The sequence below is a fragment of the Pteropus vampyrus genome, unplaced genomic scaffold (genome assembly GCF_000151845.1).
Source record: "Pteropus vampyrus isolate Shadow unplaced genomic scaffold, Pvam_2.0 Scaffold262, whole genome shotgun sequence".
Lineage (NCBI taxonomy): Eukaryota > Metazoa > Chordata > Mammalia > Chiroptera > Pteropodidae > Pteropus > Pteropus vampyrus.
Window position 1 is genome coordinate 282,718 of NW_011889043.1, and position 19,535 is coordinate 302,252.

General features: G+C 33.8%; 1 protein-coding gene and 1 pseudogene across 1 annotated transcript in view; both read left to right on the forward strand.

The window, feature by feature from the left end:
- The window catches only part of AP3B1 (adaptor related protein complex 3 beta 1 subunit), a 219,935-nt gene that overhangs the window by 172,641 nt on the left and 27,759 nt on the right, over positions 1 to 19,535 (forward strand). Inside the window, exon 23 of the mRNA XM_011375121.1 lies at positions 16,239 to 16,470. Coding sequence (XP_011373423.1) covers positions 16,239 to 16,470 — 232 coding nt within the window. The remainder of the gene's footprint in view (positions 1 to 16,238; positions 16,471 to 19,535) is intronic.
- Positions 10,494 to 10,612, forward strand: LOC111729472 (annotated as a pseudogene).

Sequence of the window (19,535 nt, forward strand, 5' to 3'; positions counted from 1 at the left end):
AATATGAATTTGAAATTAAGACATTGCTTTGTGACAGAGACATGTTTCATGCCAGAAAATGTTCATATACATGTATGTTTCACTTCTGGGGATTACATCAAACAGCTTAGTCACAAGGACAAAATTATAGCTAGATTGTGAATCCTTGTCAGCCACTGGCAATTTAGTCTTAGACCTTCTATCATACTTTTTAGAATTGGAAATTTTCTCAAATTCTTTGAAAAAATAATTTGAAACTTTACATAGTTTCATTTGCTAAAGACCATCGATGTACCACTTAACAAGTTTGAATGCCTTCTTAATTTTAAATGCTCAGAAATTAGTGTCTGGTTTATTTTAACTGTTTCTTCCTTAGAAAACAGTACTTTTTAACTAATTTTTAAAAGAATGAGGCACACCTGGAGAAGGTTAACAGTTCACCAGTCTTCCAATAAATGGGCACAGGGACTCATAAAGTATATCTTTTTTTAATACCTGACCAGATTGTGTGTATTCTGGAATTCACCAATGTGCTTTTCAGAAGTGTGTTTTTATAACTATGTGGCTCAATACTTATTTCAAAGCTATCAACCGAAAGAAGCCATTATATATCAAGAAACAATAAAATGATCTGAGCAGGTGTCATATTAAAATATAAAAATTACATGTCATCGTTATATATAATTTCACAGTTCCCTCAGATCTCCAAGAATAGTTTGGGCACAATAGTGAATATATAGGTTAATGTCCTTTACATTCTTTGCAGACTCCAATGGATGGAGTCTAGTTCTCTTTTGCTTCAAGCTTTAGAGGTTATGGTGACAGTTATAAAAAAATGAATGTTTTTATTAAGAAACATGAACAGAGTATCTTCTATATTATGAATATTGTGTTAGAAACTGCAGCAAATTTTTTAAAAAGTAATCTATGGTTACAGTTTGGGGCACATCTTACAGTCTTATAGAAATAGAAACCATGAACACAAGAACACGAGAGGATGAATAGAGTGGCAGTGAACGTTTCTATAAGATGTCCTAGGTTTTTGGGAGAGAGAATTACTAAAACAGATCTTCAGAGAAGAATCCCTTTATCTTTGTAATACTGAATGCTTTCTGTAATATGATTTATAGATGTGGAATTTCCACCAAAAAACATTTTACCATTCTACATATGTTTCTGTTAAACCAACATAGACTGAATTGAGTTTTTTCTGAGCAGAATTTGCATATATTTCTGGTGGCTCAACTTTTCTCAAAGAGATCTGGTTGCCTAAGCACCCACTTGTACACCTGCATTATTTTTCTCAGCAGTTATAACATTAACTTTACATGAATGGTTGCAAAATGCTTAAGAATCTGGATTCAGAGACTCAGTTTAACCTTTTAAAAAATCTTTCATATTATGCTTTTTTCAGAGAAAGATGGTTCTAGAAAAAAATCGTAACATTTTTAAGAGTTCCTTCAGGACAATCACTCTCTTAATACCTACTTTTGCCCTACCCAAAGCCTCTCTTATTTTCGTTTACTTCCTTTTTCCCCATTGAAACTTGTCTGTTTTGTGCCTCATCACCCATTTGTCTGTGACTGCTACTACTTATAAGAATCCCCTTTTGCTTGTATAGAACTCATATAAAAAGTTTCTATGTGCATATTTTATCAGAAGGACTAATAGTTACCAATTAAAGGGGATAAGAGGATGTCTCACTGTGCATTTAGTTGGAGCTTTGGGAAGATAGTCCATCTTTTATTGTTTTCATTGGTTCTCAGTACCTGTCTGTCAAAATCAACTTAATGTGCTCATAAATCATGTAGAAAGAGTATTGGGGGAGGGGTGAATTTTAAAAAGCCAGTCCCCTAAATGATTCTGACAAATAACTATCCAGGTTTGAGAGCCAATCAAAGTCATTAGTGTCTATGCTAGCTGAAGCTTAAGTCCAATGAGGAAATACTCTAGGGAAAGCACAATTTTTGATGCCTTTCAGATCACAGATCAACCACTAAAAGATATATATAAACATTTATACCATAGACTCCACAGCATAAACATTCAGAACAGTAGTTTTCAACTAGACATCAGATTACCTTTATTAGTTTTCTATTGCTGCTGTAACACATTACCACAAACATGATGGCTTATGACAATGCATATTTATTATCTGACAGTTCTAGAGGTCAGAAATCCAAAAGAGTCTCACTGAGCTAAAGTCAAGGTGTCAGCACAGCTGTGTTCCCTTCTAGAAGCTTAGTTCGTGTCTTCCTGCTTTTAGATGCTGCCCACATTCCTTGGCTCTTGGCCACTTCCATCTTCAAAGCCACCAATGGCTAACTGAGTTGTTATCATACTGCATCACTCTAACCCTGATTCTCTAATTTGTTCTTTCACTTATAGGAGTCATATGATTACATTGGCCCACCCAGATAATCCAGGAAACTTTCCCCATTTCAAAATCAGCTAATTAATTCCCCCCAACATGCAGTGTTACATATAAATAGGTTCTGTAGAGTAGGATTTGGATACCTTTGCGAGGCCATTATTCTGTGTACCACCTCACCTGTGGAATCTGTGAAGAGAGGAAGATGGCTCAGATACTCATACTTCACCTACAAATTGCAGAGGAAAGGAAGAGTAGGACCCTGGCTTTTCTGGAGGTCATTCTGATGTAGAGCCAGAGCCCAGCACCACACATGACCTTGTACTCTTTGATCTTGATCTTGATCGCAGCATGGTGATCATTCACTATACCTAGATTCAAATGGAGCCCTGCTGTGGGGATTATGGCCACCTCCCTAACCACACGATTCTTATTTGTGGCAATTAGACTATGGCCACCTCCCTAACCACACAATTCTTATTTGTGGCAATTCGACTTAACTGTGGTCAGAACCACTCAAATTAAGAGAAATAGGAAGTTTTCAAATCAATCATATTAGATTAAATTTTAAATATTTATATCTTCCTAATGCCATCTCTTCGATGTTTAAGTCAGAATTTTTATTCAAAATCTTATCAGCTTACATTTATTAGAATCAAAATTATTAAAGCATTTCTCAGTGAAACATTGATTTATTTCAGTAGATAATAGAAATAAATCTCAAATGACATGAATTTTTATGCAGAAGTTTTAAAATATTTTAAAATAGTTAAGTCTTTACTATCAATTATAACTATAGGCACAAATAACTAACTCACTTGTGCTATTGAGTCAACAATTCAAAATTTATTTGTATTTTTTAAAAATCATGCAAAAACATGCAAAGAAATTATTCTCTAGGCTTAGCACTTCGTTATTTACATGGTACATAAGAGTAAAGTTAAATAATAAGATGAAATGCATAAAGTTAAATAATAAGATGAAAATAAAGTTATAAGAAATGTCAAAATGAAATGTAACTAATAACTAACATCATTATGAGCTGGAGCAGAGTCAGAAAGAGTTGAATGAACAACTTAGGGCTTGAGCTACACATTATATAATAGGTAGCATTTGATATTTAACTAAGTCATATGATTTATTATAGTAAATCATAAGTAAATTATGATTTAAGTAAATCATAGAACGAACCAGTGAGAGCTATGTGCAAGACTGGCAAAAAGTAAGGGATAACACTTTCTGAAAAGACCTAGCACACGAAGAGATTAAAAATGGTTTCATATCCTATGATTATATCCCTAGGGATAATTCTTTTCTCTTTAATACGTTATGTGAAAGGTAATCAGAGCTAACCTATCTCAGAGCTTACTGGCTATCAGACTTTGGGTTTTAAACCAAATAGTTGACTTAACTTTTCCTTTCTCTGGGAGATAAATATGGAGAGGAACCTTAAGTGCCCACTGCTGTCTCTAAGTGGGGTGAAGTCTAAAATTAGAGAAATAGTGGGCAGAAATAAAAGCAACAGACCAGGAGCTGAAAGTTAGATTTTGCCATTAATTGGATGGAGAGTTAACTCAAGTAGCAGTGGATGTACATTCATGCCACAGGAAATCTTGGAATGACTTAGCTGTTACTCCTTTCCTGTTTGTGTGGTATCTTGTTCAGTAAACTCTTAGAGAAAACAAAATGATAAGGTGGGTGGGCAATATCCTGTATAGAAATGGAACTATGTTCTTGAAGAGTTGGATTTATTTCTGGATACCAACCTTTTAAAAAGCAGTACATCATTTTCCATCCAACAAATGCCTGCCATAGCCAATAATATGTTGGCATGTCCATTTTCGGCTTATAGTACAAAATAAATGAAAGCCAAGGACATTACAATTGGGAGGGAAGGAGAACTATTATTTAAAAGGCTTTTAAATGATGTCACTATATATTCTTTTAACAACATCCTCTAAAAGCCTTTGAAAAAATAGTCCCTTCCTCCCTCAGTTGTTAACAAAGCCCATACTAGAGACTGCTCTTTAAAAGGCTGTTAAATGGTGATACTATATTTTTTAACATCAACATCATTTAGAAACCTTTTAGAGAACAGTCCTCTTCACCCACAACTAACAGAGGGGGGAAAAAAAGGACATAGGGGAAGGGATTACTTTTTTTTTTAAAGGCCTTTAGATGGTACTGTCAATATAAATATAGCAATATTGTTTTTAAAAGCCCTTCTCCAATGGTGATTCAGCTTTTTGATATGTACTTTTAACCTCATGACCCTGTGTTTTAACGTTGACTGAAAACTCAATTTACTAATAACCGCAATAATTCCTTTTATTGAACAGTTTAAACATCAGTTTCACAACTCAGTGAAACAGACAGGATATATATAATTAGCCCCATTTTACAGAAGAGAAAAACAGGCACTAAGGTTGTGAGTTAGCTGAGGTCTCACTACTAATGTATGGCTGACTCGAAACAATAACCCCATCTCTTGACATGTGGTCTGGTGCCCCATCCAGCTGCCTTGGGTTACATTCATTACTTTGTTTTAGTGATATTCTTCATTGTTCTTTTCATCACGTCCAAATTCTAAGTTAATTCCTTATAATTAGTATAAATGTGGGATTCTATAATTTCAATACTGAAGATAGATATGTAGATGGTAGAGGTTTTATTAACTGTGTAATCCTGATGAAATATAAAATATCTCAAAGCATTGTAGTCATCCTATGCTGTTATGGCCCTCAGACTTTTCCTGAGATTCCTTTGCTCTGGAATGCTTATAAAATTATCACTTGAAATCCACTTTCAGGCATCTAGTTTATTAAATAACTGGTTTTTTAAAGACAGTACTAATCTCATTTTATTGATTTACTTTTGAAAGTTATTCTGTTGACTGAAGATACTGATTCATAATTAAGATCATATTCAAAAAAGTTTCCTCAGTTATCATTAATCTTTGGAAACAAATAATAAATGCTGGTTCTTCCCACTTCCTATTCAGTTCTCTGAAGGAGAGAAAAAAATCTCCAAAGTTGCTTGTATTATTTTTCTTTATCATAAGGAATGTTTTGTGTTTATTGGAAAAGGAATTGTAACTTATTGCTTGACAGAAATGAGGCTTAAAAATATTAAATTCAGTCTTAGTTCTGCCACTGTTTTTCCCTTGTGCTAATACATGTTGTCTTTAATAATAATGAAAGAAGAGTACTTTCATCAACAAAACATTTTCATATGCATTATCTTACTGAATCTGTATAAAAACAATCCTATGAATTAGGCAGTATTACCCTTTATTTTACAAATTCAAGCTCAGAGATGTTAAATGATTTTCTTCTCATTGAATAATTTGAACATCTTCTAACTTAAAATCTCATGTTTTCGTTCATACCACTGCCACCTCTACCTTTGCATGACAAGAAGGACCTTTCTTGCTTCTGAAGAAAAATGTTTCTTATGTAAAAAATAGGTACAGCCTGAGAATACATAGGCCAGTGCCAAAGTACAAGCACCTGGGCCCCAGTCCCAGCACTTGACCCAGAAAAATTCATAGTCCGGTGACTAATGAAAAGAAAACTGAGTCATCAGAAGGCTTTACTACCACAGACATGGACTCCAAAGATACTAGGGTCCCTTCCAGTAAATCACGTTCTTCTCATCCCTACCTTCTCACTGAAGCATTTAAATTATTTATGCACAAATCAGAAATATTGACATGTACCCATTTCCCCATCCTTGTCCTGTGTCAGGAATTCCTCAACAACTATGGTACCTCTGACTAGCATCTGTGATGGGAAAGGATCCTCCTCCCTCTATCAGACTGTAGGAAAGCATCCCTAGGGGTCGTGTTATTTAAAATTAAAGTAGCTATAATAAAACTTGCCTTTCCAATTCGTACATCATCTAAGACATACTTTTCCTTCCTCTAAGACTTCATCTAGCTTGCATCCATATCCCTCTGTCGCCTAACTTAAAATGCAAGAAGCATGGCCAGTTTTTAGGTGTAGTGGTCCCATTTGTGAAATATGTAGAACAGCTACCAATTTCCCTCCCTCACATACTTTTATAAAGAACTATTACATAGCCTAGCCTTTCTCAGAATCTCCACTTGGATCTTGCTGTCCTATAGGAAATGTCCTCATCATGACCTCCCTCACTCAGAATGCTCTATAATTCTGTCTTTGACAAAATTATTATTACCAACAAGATTGTTTATATGAAGTTCCCAACTGTTGCTTCTGGGCCCTTCCCTTTTCATTGTCATATTCCTTCTTACGAGGCCCATTTCATCTTACTATACTCTTTCCCTTCCTTGTTATTCTCGTCTTGGGATCTCTTAATCACTTATCCACATTCAGTGAAGATCTTGGCATCTAACACATAATCTCTCTAGCCCATCATCATCCTGGGAGACTTCAAAGTACATATTAACAACCTGTGCAATATGTTACCTCATAGCCTCTTGATCTGTTCAGTTTTGATAACTTTCACCTGTACTGAATTTTAGCCACACACTTTTATTTCAACTCTGAAATCTTATCTTGCTCCCTTGGTTGTACGTAACCTGGTCCTCAGGCACGTCTTTCTTCCACATTTTCTTTTTGTTTATCCTAAATTTACAACAACTCTGAAACATAGATACTAGTTTCACCATTTCACAAATGTGAAAATTGAGGTCTCTTGAGTATCAGTAACATTTTTAGTGTCATAGCGTTAGTGAGTTGTAGAGCCAGTGGTTCAGCTCAAATCTGTCTGGTTTCCAAGCCCAGCACTTTTTTTTTTTTTTACAGGAGTCTGTGGTACAAATTGGGGTGTAAGGAATCTAAAGACAGGGAGACCAAGTTGAATGGGTAAGCAAAAGTAAGAGGAGCAAAAGACTGGGAGGGACACCAAATGGTTAATTATGGTTAAACCTAAAGGGGATTTTACTTATATTTCCATATGGTTCAAAATAGTTTTCAATAAACATGCACTACTTTTGAACAAAATTTTTTAACATTTTAAATGTCAGTGAAGACCTGAAATAAGCAACCGGTGGTAGCCAGATAGAAAAGAAGTAAATGAATACAAGAGACATCGGACTTGTCAACTAATTGTTTGAGAGAAATGAGGGTGTCAATGATTACACCAAGGCTCTGAGCTTTGTTACAATGGAGGAGAACACCAACATTTTCTTTTACATCCTTGATAATGTCAGTGGGAAAGCAGTAGAACTATCAAGATCCAATGATTATTACATCTATCAAATAACACAGTTGTTTTGTGCTTATGTAAATGTTCCAGTTCTAATGAAATTCATTGTAAACAATTATTGGAACCTTTCTGCTAAACACTTTGAAAACCAGACTCAGTTTTATTTTTATTAGCACCCTTAAACCGAAAGTCAGAAAAGAAATATAAGATAAAGAATAGTAGAACACACCTAAGAATAATATAACATATTTGTATTCATGGTTCTGGAAATATTTTTTCATGGAAGTGGTAAATAAAAGTATGCATCATTCTATATTTCAGACTTCTAGAAAGCATTAAATGTATTGACAGTAAAGCTTATAAATTTATATGTTGGGATGGGAAAAAATAGGATATTATTATAAAGTAATTTCCCCATCTCAGCACCAATGTAAATTGAATACATCCTAAACCAGGTGTTCAGCAAATTTTGTAAAAGGGCAGATAGTAAATATTTTCAGCTTTTCAGCTATGCCATTGCTGTACCAAGGCAGTCACAAATAATACATAAATGAATGAATGAATGTGGTTGTGTTCCAATAAAACTTTATTTATGGACATTGAAATTTGAATTTCACATAATTTTAGTGTCACAGAAATGTTACTTTTCTTTTGATTTTTTTCCAACCATTAAAAAAATATAAAAACCATTCTTAGCTCACAGGTTATATGAAAACAGGCTGTGGACTAAATTTGGTCCACAGGTGTAGTTTTCTGGCCCCTACTTAACACCGTGCATGAAGTGAGAAACCCATTAAATGTTTGTTGCTACTGTATTTAGGTCTTTCTGCAAATATATTTTTATAATATATATTATTACCAAAATAAGAGGTGAAAAAAAGTGTCATGTTTTTCATAATATATACCGATTACTAAAATAAAACATAATTAGCACAATTACATTCTAGAATACCTGATACCTAAATTTACACAATAAGGAAAAAGTTATCCTTAAGATTATAAGCCATTTATTTAAAGTAATAGTTGATAGATGATTGAAATATACTTATTTGAGTCTATCTGTATAGTTATAGCTGAGAATTAAGCAAAGTTGCTCTGTGCTTTTTTTAATCCTATGCTAAGTACTAAGATCAGTACTATGGATTAACGGTAAATAGACTTCACTTTATATAGTTTACTGGTAAGTAGAGCAATACATGGCTTTCTGCATTACAGCTCTTTATCAGTTGAGACATACATTGGTTTAAAAAGTACTAATTTTAAAGATGAAACTATATCTCTGCTTACAACTATTTTCTGATCATTTTTGTAAACCATATATCTAAGTAGATATGCTGTAAAATAAGCCAAACAAAACTAGATACAGAGAGAATTTTATATACTGCAGTTCTTTGTATTTTTGAAGTCCAAAAACAGAATAGATTGATAATACTTTAAAATGATTAAGTGACTAACTGTGGATTAAAGCATAAAAGGCTGGAAAACATTGTTTTCATAAAGCTTTGCATGGAAATGTCATCTTTAAAATAGTAATGCAGATGTTGAACAAGGTTTATTCTTAGCCACCTACTTGATATTCTATGTTTTATTTTTCAATTCTCATTTAAATTTTATAATTCAATCATTTTGAACAACTATCTTCAAAAGAAGTTTTACAACTTTAATCTTAATAATCTCAAAAAAGCAGACACGCTATGTCATAAAATAACTATTAGTGACTAGTTTGTATCCTATAAATCTAACTTGAGTTGATAATATGGTCCATTACCAGCTAACTGCACAGAGTATTTTTCATTTTACACTCTTCAGTTACTTTTTAGTGAAGTGTTAAAAAATATGAAGCTTTTCTCCTCTCTAAAATTGCACGCTGTCTGTCTGTTATTAGGGAGATAACAGCTCTTATAAATGTTTCAGTAAGCGCTAAGTAGACAGTTATGTGCACTCTCATTCCACGCTTATTTGCTTACTGTAATAAACTGATAAAATATGTGTGGTTTGTCTCTGTGTATCTACAGGCATCATGAGTCACATAGATTTCCTTTAGAAATAATGTTGTGTCTGCAGAATTGATTGGTTATTTTCATAAACCATCTAAAGATACACAAACGACTTTTATTATTTAAACATATGCTGTGTAAAGATTTGTAGAGGATTATCTCATTGTTACTTTATGCTTTTTGTTCTGTTAACTCCAAAAGGAGGCTTTTTATTTTAGAGTTATTACCATTATTGAACTAATTACCTCCTCAAGAATCATAGTGAGGATAGTCCATATCATTTGCTTATAATGTAGCTAGATTTTTAATTCTTTGAACATTAGTAGTTAAATAATTAAATCAAAAATAATATTTCCAAATATCGTCTTTCTTACTATCCCATTTATACAAGTTTTAATATTTAATGGGAAATAATGCTGTTATCTAAAACTAGATATTTTGAGAATTAGTGTTAGTATCATAGAAGCCCTTCCAGTTAATGTTTTCCTTTGTGTGTGCCTTCAAGAAGTATGATATTTTTTCATTTGCATACAATTATACATAATAGAAAATTTCTAGTCAAGTCATATCCTAAAACCAACAAATATTAAGATCGATAATCTCTCTTATCACCACAGTGTGCTCTGTAAGATTGTAATATTTTTAGGAACAGCGTTATAATTGAGCACTCAGCATCTAATAAAGTATAGTTATGACCAACACTAGAGTTATATTATCTATAAATCTCTATAATCATTTAAAATAGCAAAATTATAATTTGAGTTCTGAAAGTGGATAAAATTATGATTTATACATTGAACGTAAAAAGGAGAATAAATGGGGAGATAGATAATAAACAATAAATAATAAAATTATATGCATATTGTGTTAGAGAAGGTATTAAGTGGCTATGGAAACAGAAAAAGGGAATCGGAAGAGATGCAAATGGATTAAGCCTCATTAAGAAGGTAACATTTGTCTATGGCCATGCTACCCTGAACAAGCCCGATTCCGTCTGACCTCAGAAGCTAAGCAGGGTTGGGCCAGGTTAGTACTTGGATGGGAGACCACCTAAGAAGACCAGGTGTTGTAGGCATAAAAAATAAAAAAAGTAATGGATTGTAAACTGACAAGGTCCTTGCAATCTGTGAGGTCAACCAAGGGTTGCCTCACTTAAAAAAATAGAAAGTAACACTTGAGCAAAGAAATACCAGAACTGGAGTATCTGGAGAAAGTGCACACCAGGACACCAGGAAGTGGGAACCCATGCCAAGGGCCTGTGGTAGGAGCATTATTGGTTTGTGCAAGGAATAGAAGGGAAGTCTGGAGTGGAGTGACTCATGGGTTCAAGAGTAACATTACAGGGGACCAGACCATATAGGGCCTTATAGGCCTTTATAGGGATTTTACTCTCAGTGAAATTGGGAGCCATTGGAGAGTTTTGAGCAGAGGGGAGACGTGATGTAACTTTATTTTAACTCTTTCTTCCTGGTTACTATATTCAGTCTATGCTATGTAGGATGGAGGAGTAGAAGCAAAGAGACCAGTTAGAAGACTCTTGAAATAATCCAGATGTGAGATGGAGGTGGATCAAACTAGGATGGTAACAGTAGAAGTAATGAAAAATGGTCAGGTTTTACTTAGTTCATGAAAATAGCTGTGGATTCCTTCCCTGAGCTCTCTCTCTCAGGTGTCAGCTATGACTTTTGCGTTCTCTTAGTCTACTAAACCTCTGTCATAGCATTTATCACACAGGTTGATTTACTTAGTTCTCCCCAGCTAAACAATAAACTCCTTGAAAAGGAAAATTGGAATATTCTGTCTTTGTATCATAGTACAGTGGTTTGTAGAACTAAATAAATGTTCATTAGTCGAAAGAGTGAATTAATAAATTAATGATTAATGGTTACTTTGTGTTTGAAATAGTAATGCTTTTATTGGACAGGGAGCCGAAGGAATACCTGACTCTTGAACAAGACTAGCATTCTACCCAAGATGCCCATGGGAGACACTGAATCAGAGAACAAAGAAAGGCAAAGTGGTACTTTATTGCGAACAGGGGCTTTGCTCTCTAACCCCAGTGTAGACCTCCAGTGAGTTAGAATAGTCATATCAAGGACTCCTCTTTCCTATAGGTGTTAGGATCAATTAACCTTGAACCAAAGAAAGCTCTTAGGTTGAGCCATATGAATTGCTAATTCAGCTGTCATGACCTACAGAATTAATAAATTCATATGTTTCTACCTAATCAGAGGCTATACCTGAGTCTCTGATCTCACCACCCCATATCTACTGGGGCTTTAGGAAAGGAGTAGGAGAGTACATTCTCCCATTAGAAGTTTATTCCCTTCTCCCCCAGTTAGTGTCCTGAAATGTGACTCATCCTGAACAGTAGTTGGGTGAGGGTGTTAAATGATAGAAACCCAAAATGAACTAACAAGTAAAAAAAAGGGGAAGTTACAAGAAGGAATGCTAGAGTATTTCTCAGAAAACCAAGCTTCAAAAAGGGCAGGAATATGTCAGCTCAAGAACCATCCACATACAAACCGAAAATACCAGCAGGACTCTCTCATCTGTGCTTTATTTTGATATTTGCTTAATTTTTAGCTGAACAATATGATAGGAATATGGCCACAAACATTGTTTGTTTGTTTGTTTGTTTGTTTTCTGAGTTTTAAATCTCAGAATTTTAGCCATTTGAGAGAGACTGGCTCGATTTCCCAGGTCCCAATCTATAAATCTATAAATCCCAGGAAAGGGACTCACTGGGCCATGTATCCATTTCTGAACAAGTTAACCAAGGCCACGTAATGAGGTAGCATGAGGAGATGCCAGCTTCATCAAGAACTGAATATGGCCAAGTTCCTAGAAGATGGTAGGGTTTTGAGCAGACAGTCCCATACATAACCACTACAGGGTAAAACACTAGAGAGAAACCTCCCTCAAAAGACCAACAGTTAGTCTTGAACCAAATAAAAGCAACCTTGTAACATTGAATTCTTATTCTTCAATGTCAGAACTAACTTAACTCTTTATTGAGCTATCAGAACACATCATGATACTTCAGAAACCCATAAAAAAGTTAATCAGGTCATACAACATGCACTTTCCTAGAGAAAAGTCAAAAAGAAAAAGCAGTTTCTACTATGAAAAGTAGTATTCTCTTTAGCAAAGCCACTACCTCATATGGTGCTATTATGTAGATTCCAAAGAGGCAACCCTTGAATGTAAGCTAGAATTTAAGCTCATATCCAGTTGCCACTGCACAATTGTATATGACAGTCCTACTAAGTGCTAATTTAGTTATTTGGAGTAAGTGGATCTGGGAACCTTTGACCAACATACAAGATAACAGGTTAGCCTGAGACAATTTCACGAATACCTGTAGAAGGCATGGGACTCCTTCATCAAAGACAAAGGACGGTTTATTACTTACAGCAATAGTAGTGGCCTGTTATAGCAAAATAACATCATTTGCACTGTTTCTTTTTGTTCCAGTTCCTATAGGGTGACAAGCTGAAGGCCAGATGATGACTACTCATGCAGTGTGTTGCTTTACACACAGAGAGGAACCTGAGTATAGATGATCTCAATCTTATATAAGGATCGTTAGCAAATCTTTCTAACTTTTGCCCCCCAAAGAGATATTTACCTCTTTCCAAAGGCTTTTTGTTATACAGACATCTTTGGAAAAATTCTCAGGAGCAAAGTTATTAATGCCTTTTCTCAAAAAACATGCAGAAATGTGATTTGTTCCCCAAAAACGGGGGAAGGGAGGAGGAAGGATATAACATTTGTGACCTTAGAACAGGGGTTGGCATACTTATTCTATAAAGGATCCAGATAGTAGATATGTTTGGCAGTGCAGCTACTCAGCTGTACCATTGGAGAGCAACCATCAACAATATATAAACGAATGAGTATGGCTGTGTTCCAATAATCTTTATAAAGCAGGCAGCAAGCTACATTTAGCCTATGGGCTGTATTTGCTGACCCCTGCCCAAGATGATTTGTTTTGTTCAAACTTGTTAATAACTACCTTCTTTCTTAAACCCTCCCTTTTACAACCCAAGTCTAGATCATTCTGTAATTAACATTTTTTCCCTTGTTTTTTTTTTACATTTAAGAAAATTATTGACATTTATAAAATGTGAAGTCAGCAAAGCCATTCACAATGTTTAGCATCCTCAGATATGTTTCTGAAATGTAGATATTTAATTGGATATACAAAATATTGAATATTTTGGAAATATTGCTTTCCTGTCAGGATTAATTATATTATGTATGGAAATTGTTGAAGGATTTATGGAACCTACTGGTTTTATTGGTCAAGATGTCAACTATGTAGTTCATCTAGATTTTGGAGGAAGTTGATTTAATGAGACTTTATGAACTTAGAAAACAGGTAAAATAATTAAAAAGCAATCAAACACTTTCAGTTAGCCCCTTTCTATACTTCAAAAAGTGTATATCATTGCCACAAAGTGCCATTTATAATGCTATTTATTATAGAAGGGAACAGAGACCTCTCTGTATTGTCACAGCTAACCTCTGAGGATTATCACAGAGGTTTTTTAGATACAGAATTTATAAGAGAACACTTCTTGAGCTTCAGTGTGGAAAGAATGAGTAGAGAGAATCGTACTGTTTTTCTTCCTGTGCACATAACATCTTTTTAACTATTATAATAAAAATGCAGAATCTTGAGACAAGGTAGGAAACAAACCAATATTTGGACCATGTATCCCAGGGTTATATTGAGAGAGAGAATCAATAAACCAACCGAGACATGTTGACAGCTCTTAAATGACTTAAGGCATACCTTCTAAGCACCTTTTATATTTGGATTGCTAATTCCTGGCTGTTTGTAAACCATACCCCTGCTTCTGTATATTATACTTATATAAACACTCTCACACACATGTTCTAAGTTTGTTTGCTTATTTTTATGATGCCCACTATATCTTTGAAGGAATGTTCATTGCTAAGGATTGCTGTCTTGGGTGACGCTAATAAACCCCCAGGACTTGGAAATAGAACTTAGTGTGAGCATTGAAACAAAAGAGTTTGGAAAATAATTATTATGCAGGAAAAAGAACCTAAAATTAGAAGTGAAAGTGCTTTGAAAACTTAAAATGCTCAACTGCCATTACTATCTTCAGAAGGCCAAAGTAGAATGCACAGGCCAGTCGTTCTATGACTTTATGTAGCCAAAATTTTTCATTTATCAAGTTATTTATTATATTTTACAAATAAACTCATGCATTTTTAAGATGATTATTCTAAATTGTCCGCCCTTATAAGTCGAGCTTTTGGAGAAGGGATACTGTACTTTAATGTCAATTAGGAGACATATATCATTTTGGATATGTGATATTTAATTCTTAGGTTTTTGTTAATGAATTTTAAATTATTAATATTAGTAAGTTTTTAATGTTATGGGGTATCAGTGGCATAGTGAACATGTTGACTAGGTTAATATATACTCTCACAATTATAGAAAACCTAGTTTGGGAGAGCACACTTGTTAGGAAAAAAATCTCGATTAGGTCTGTTTAATTCCAAATTGATTTTAATTAAAAAATGAAAATAAAAAATAATAAATATACCTTGCCTGTGTCAGGTAAGCCACTTGCAGTACTTTGAGTGGAAAGAAAGTTGTCACATGTTTTTAGAATGGACTGTATTTCTTCATTTAATATGCTGCCTGTGATTCCATTCAAGATCAAGGGGAGAATTTAACAAAAAGAGTCTAAAGTTCGTTGGAAGGATAAACACGTGATTAACCAAGAAAATATTGGTGGAGAGGAGAGGGAATGAGGGACTTTTCTTTTTTCTTTTTTTTTTTTTTTTTGCCACATTTAATCATAGTGTAGGTCTGTAAGAAATAAAACAATGTGGTACTAGATTAACAGCTCAGTCGGGGTCCAAAAGTGTTTCCAAGTACATAAATAATTAGAATATTTGCATTTAAAGATCATCAAGAAAAGCTAACATTAAATCGTGTACAAGCTATTGGTTAAGTATTTAGAGAAGAATAATTAAATTGGAGCTGATATACCTAAATCAGTTCCACATGAATTAAAAAATCGGAACATGAAAGCTCTAGAAGAAAATGTAAGTGAATAGTTATATTATGTATGTATTAGTTATATTATGTATGTAGATCTTAAAGTAGGGAAGATCTTTTTAATCATTAAAGCAAAGGTAGAGACCACCTTAAAGGAGATCATAGACTTCAATTGACAGTGAAGAAAATTCAAGGTGAAAATGTTCAGAGAATCACGATTGGAAATGAAGATACAGGATGTTCATTATTGGCAGGTCTATCTTACAGTTCATAAGCCTGAGAAAATCAACTGACAAATGATTAAAACTAATAAGAAAATTATCGAAATGTCCAAATATAGTGTACTAGGAAAAAAACTAACAAATTTATAAACTCTAAAAATATAAATATATATAACTGAGATTATTCTCTTATTAGATATATATTTTTTAAATACTTCGATATATGCCTGTACAGAAAAATTTTAATACTGTTTTGAAGGCATTTACATTTTTATGTAATTTCTGACCTAATATCTTTGTGTGTTCATTGTTGTGGTTTATGTAATGCTTTAGGGAAAACAGGTTAAATATCATAAAATTTTGCATGTTCTCTAAGAGAATTAATAACTGTATTCACTAAATCATTTTTTTCTTTTTCCAATATACAATAGGTCAGTACTCCTGTCTTTGTACCGATGAAAACTCATGTGCTGCTTCATCGAATGAGTGGAAAAGGACTAGCTGCCCATTATTTCTTTCCAAGACAGCCTTGCATTTTTGGTGCTAAGATGGTCTCTGTACAAATAACATTGAGCAATACTACTGATCGAAAGATAGAAAATATCCACACAGGAGAAAAAAAACTTCCTACAGGCATGCAAATGCATGTTTTTAATCCAATAGGTAAATATTCTCATTTAAAGTTAACTTTAACTGTGATAATTAAATGTGTTCATCTTTTAAAAAGTAGCATACATATGATTTTCTTGACTATTAGCATACTCTCTTTGTTTTCCCTTTTTAAACTAAATTTACCATACAAGATAAACATTTCTTTGCCCTTAGTGAATCAGGTTCCAGCAAGGGTAATACCAGTGTTGATGGGAGGATGGGTCTGAAGAATCCAAATTGCCTCCCATTTTACCTATATCTTCATTAACTGCCCTTGTCACTCTTCTTGGTCAGTTTCATTCCCAGCATGCTTTTTTTTATGCACTACCTCGCATATCTCCCCTTCCCTGTTTCCTTTCACATTCTGTAAGTTGAAAAGTGAAGGGGATGAAGACGAAAAGACGTATACTATTCCACTTGTCTTCCTTTTCACACATAAAATATAGAATAGCCCATAGTATATTACTGGTATTTATACACATCACGTTTTTTGTTTTTGGGGTTTTTTTAATCTGTTTACACCATTTAAAACTCAAGATGTTTTTACATTTAAAACTCAACCCAAAAATCTCACTTTCCTTGGAATAAAATACAAGACATGGCAGTACTGGGTCTTTATTCTCACATGCAGTGCAACTAGCCGATGCAGAGTGGGCTGCCTCTTAGATGTAGCTTGTGCTTTCCAGGTTACCTCAGTGCCCATTACATGATGTTGTCTCAGTGAACTGTCATCCCCTTCCATTTTTTAAATATTGTACCAAAAACATGCCTTTTAAAGATTAAGTGTAATAATTGTATGTCTTACTTTGAGTTTAAAATAGTGCAGTAATTAGCATGTCTATCTCTATTCTTTCTGTTTTGCGCAAGTGGAGATAGCCCTAAAGTTTCTTTGGGAGAATTGGCAGGCAGAATTTCAATTAAAAGTGATATATGGTTTCTATCATTGAATCTTTGAAATGTTATAATCAGAGAGCTCCAGATAGTTCCTTTTTACAATACTTTAGGTGAGCAAAGCCTTTGACCAGGACTGTGCCTTCTTTACTCATTATTTCACATAACTATTCTATTTTTCTTCATCTTCACCCAAGTTCTTTGACATTGTTGAATTCTCTTGTATAGTTTTCATGATTCATTCAGTAAAGGAAGTCATTCTTTGTGTTATATTTTTACACAAAGGAATAAAATAATTCCTAATGGACAGAATATGGTAGATTTTTATAAGTAACCAAAGAAGAGTTAAAAAAAAGATGATTTCAGAACCCACTTAATAAAAAAAAAAAATCTTGATAATTAAGACACCATTTAAAGAATACAGACTATCTTGATTTTTAATTATTTTGTGAAGTTAATATATTGCTAAGGAGTTGTAAATATCCCAATTTGTGTTCTTTTTTAATTGCTTAAGATCTAGCCTCTTAAAAGAAGCTTCAAACAGCTGATATATGAATTATCTGAAGGTTGAAAATCTTATCCAAAGATTAAAACAGTAGAACAGTATTAACATTCTTTTGAGCTGGCATATGAGTCAGTGAGTTGACCTTTTGTTGGCCTATGTAGAATAGAAGAAATAAATATAATAAATTTCATAGTATGGTCCTAACAGTAATAAAATATGAATGTATACCATTGCCTTGGTACTCATAGTAGGCTTTTCCTTTCTTAAGCAAGTTTTTTTTTTTAGTTTCATATTCCAAAATTAGATTTTATCGAGCTTTTTTTTTAACATTTTTATTAGTTTCAAGTATACAGTACATTGGCTAGAGATCTATATAGTTAGTAAAATGATCCCCCCAATTGCTCCCTCCCTCCCCTGACCTTCCACCTAGCCAATGTATTAATGCTAATTGCATTCCCTATGTCTTAGGCACGTTTTTATGACTATAATGTTTCATTCGTTTTGTGGGCGTTTATTGAATACCCTCAAGATACAGAATTCTTTCCCATGCAGTGGATATTTGTAGTCTATTTTGTCAGTAGACTTACAGAATATGATATATCTTAATTAGTCCTCCAAAAATATCTTGACTGCATGTTTTTCTGAAATAAGAAAGGTAAGATAATTGTTTTATTTAATAAACATATGCATATATGTTAAGGAGTTCAGCAGCTTTCTTATTTGTCACCAGTCTATTTTCTTTTTGTCTATAATATATGATGACTTTTTTCTGGGTTTTCCCTGCCATTAGAGTGAAACTGGATTACTTGCAAGAATATTAGGAATAACGTGACATTTTTCTCAAAGTGACCAAGAGTTTTAAAACATACACACACATGCACACACACACAGAGTAGCCTTAGGTTGTCTGTACTATAGTCAGTTGACAAAGTTGAGTTTAGCTAAGATTTTACTAGATACTGTACAACTGTTATATCCAAGTAGATGACATCCTTTGTGATTTCATTTTTCATTATTAATGATGTGCTATAATAGAACCAGTGTTTTTCAGCCATTTCTATATAATATTCTCATGTATATTGCAGTGATTCAGAGCAGTATCCAAATAAAGTCACCTAACTGAGTAAATTTTCCCAATGTAGTAGGCTTCAAATACTATAAAAATCCATTATATGAATAATTTTATGCTGATCACTTTGTTCCTGAAGCATTCATATAATAAAACATGCCATTGATCATAAGCTGTCCTCCAGAATTAGCATGGCGCTAAACTCACATTTAATTATCTTAAGACTAAAGATAATACCAAACTGTGTCAAAGAGTGCTGTCAGCAGGCCATCTTGAGAACTGTCAGTTTGTCAAATGAAATACAAAGATACATGATGTAGAGAGATCTAAATCATGAATGCCATCATGTTATGAAGATGACAGCATTTGCTACCAATGTGGTATTCGGCTACAAACAAGACCAAACCCCAATATATCTATTAGCACAGAAAAAAACATTAAGAATTCACTAAACAATTGCCTTGAGCATTGTGACCGACAGTACTGTAAACTAATAAAGGTGTAGCTTTGGAGAAATGCAAAAAAATCATTATAGTTATTTACAAAAAAGCCTGTTTGCCAAAGATTTAGGCAACAAATCTTCTGGTACTTGCATAGCATCCTGGTAAATGT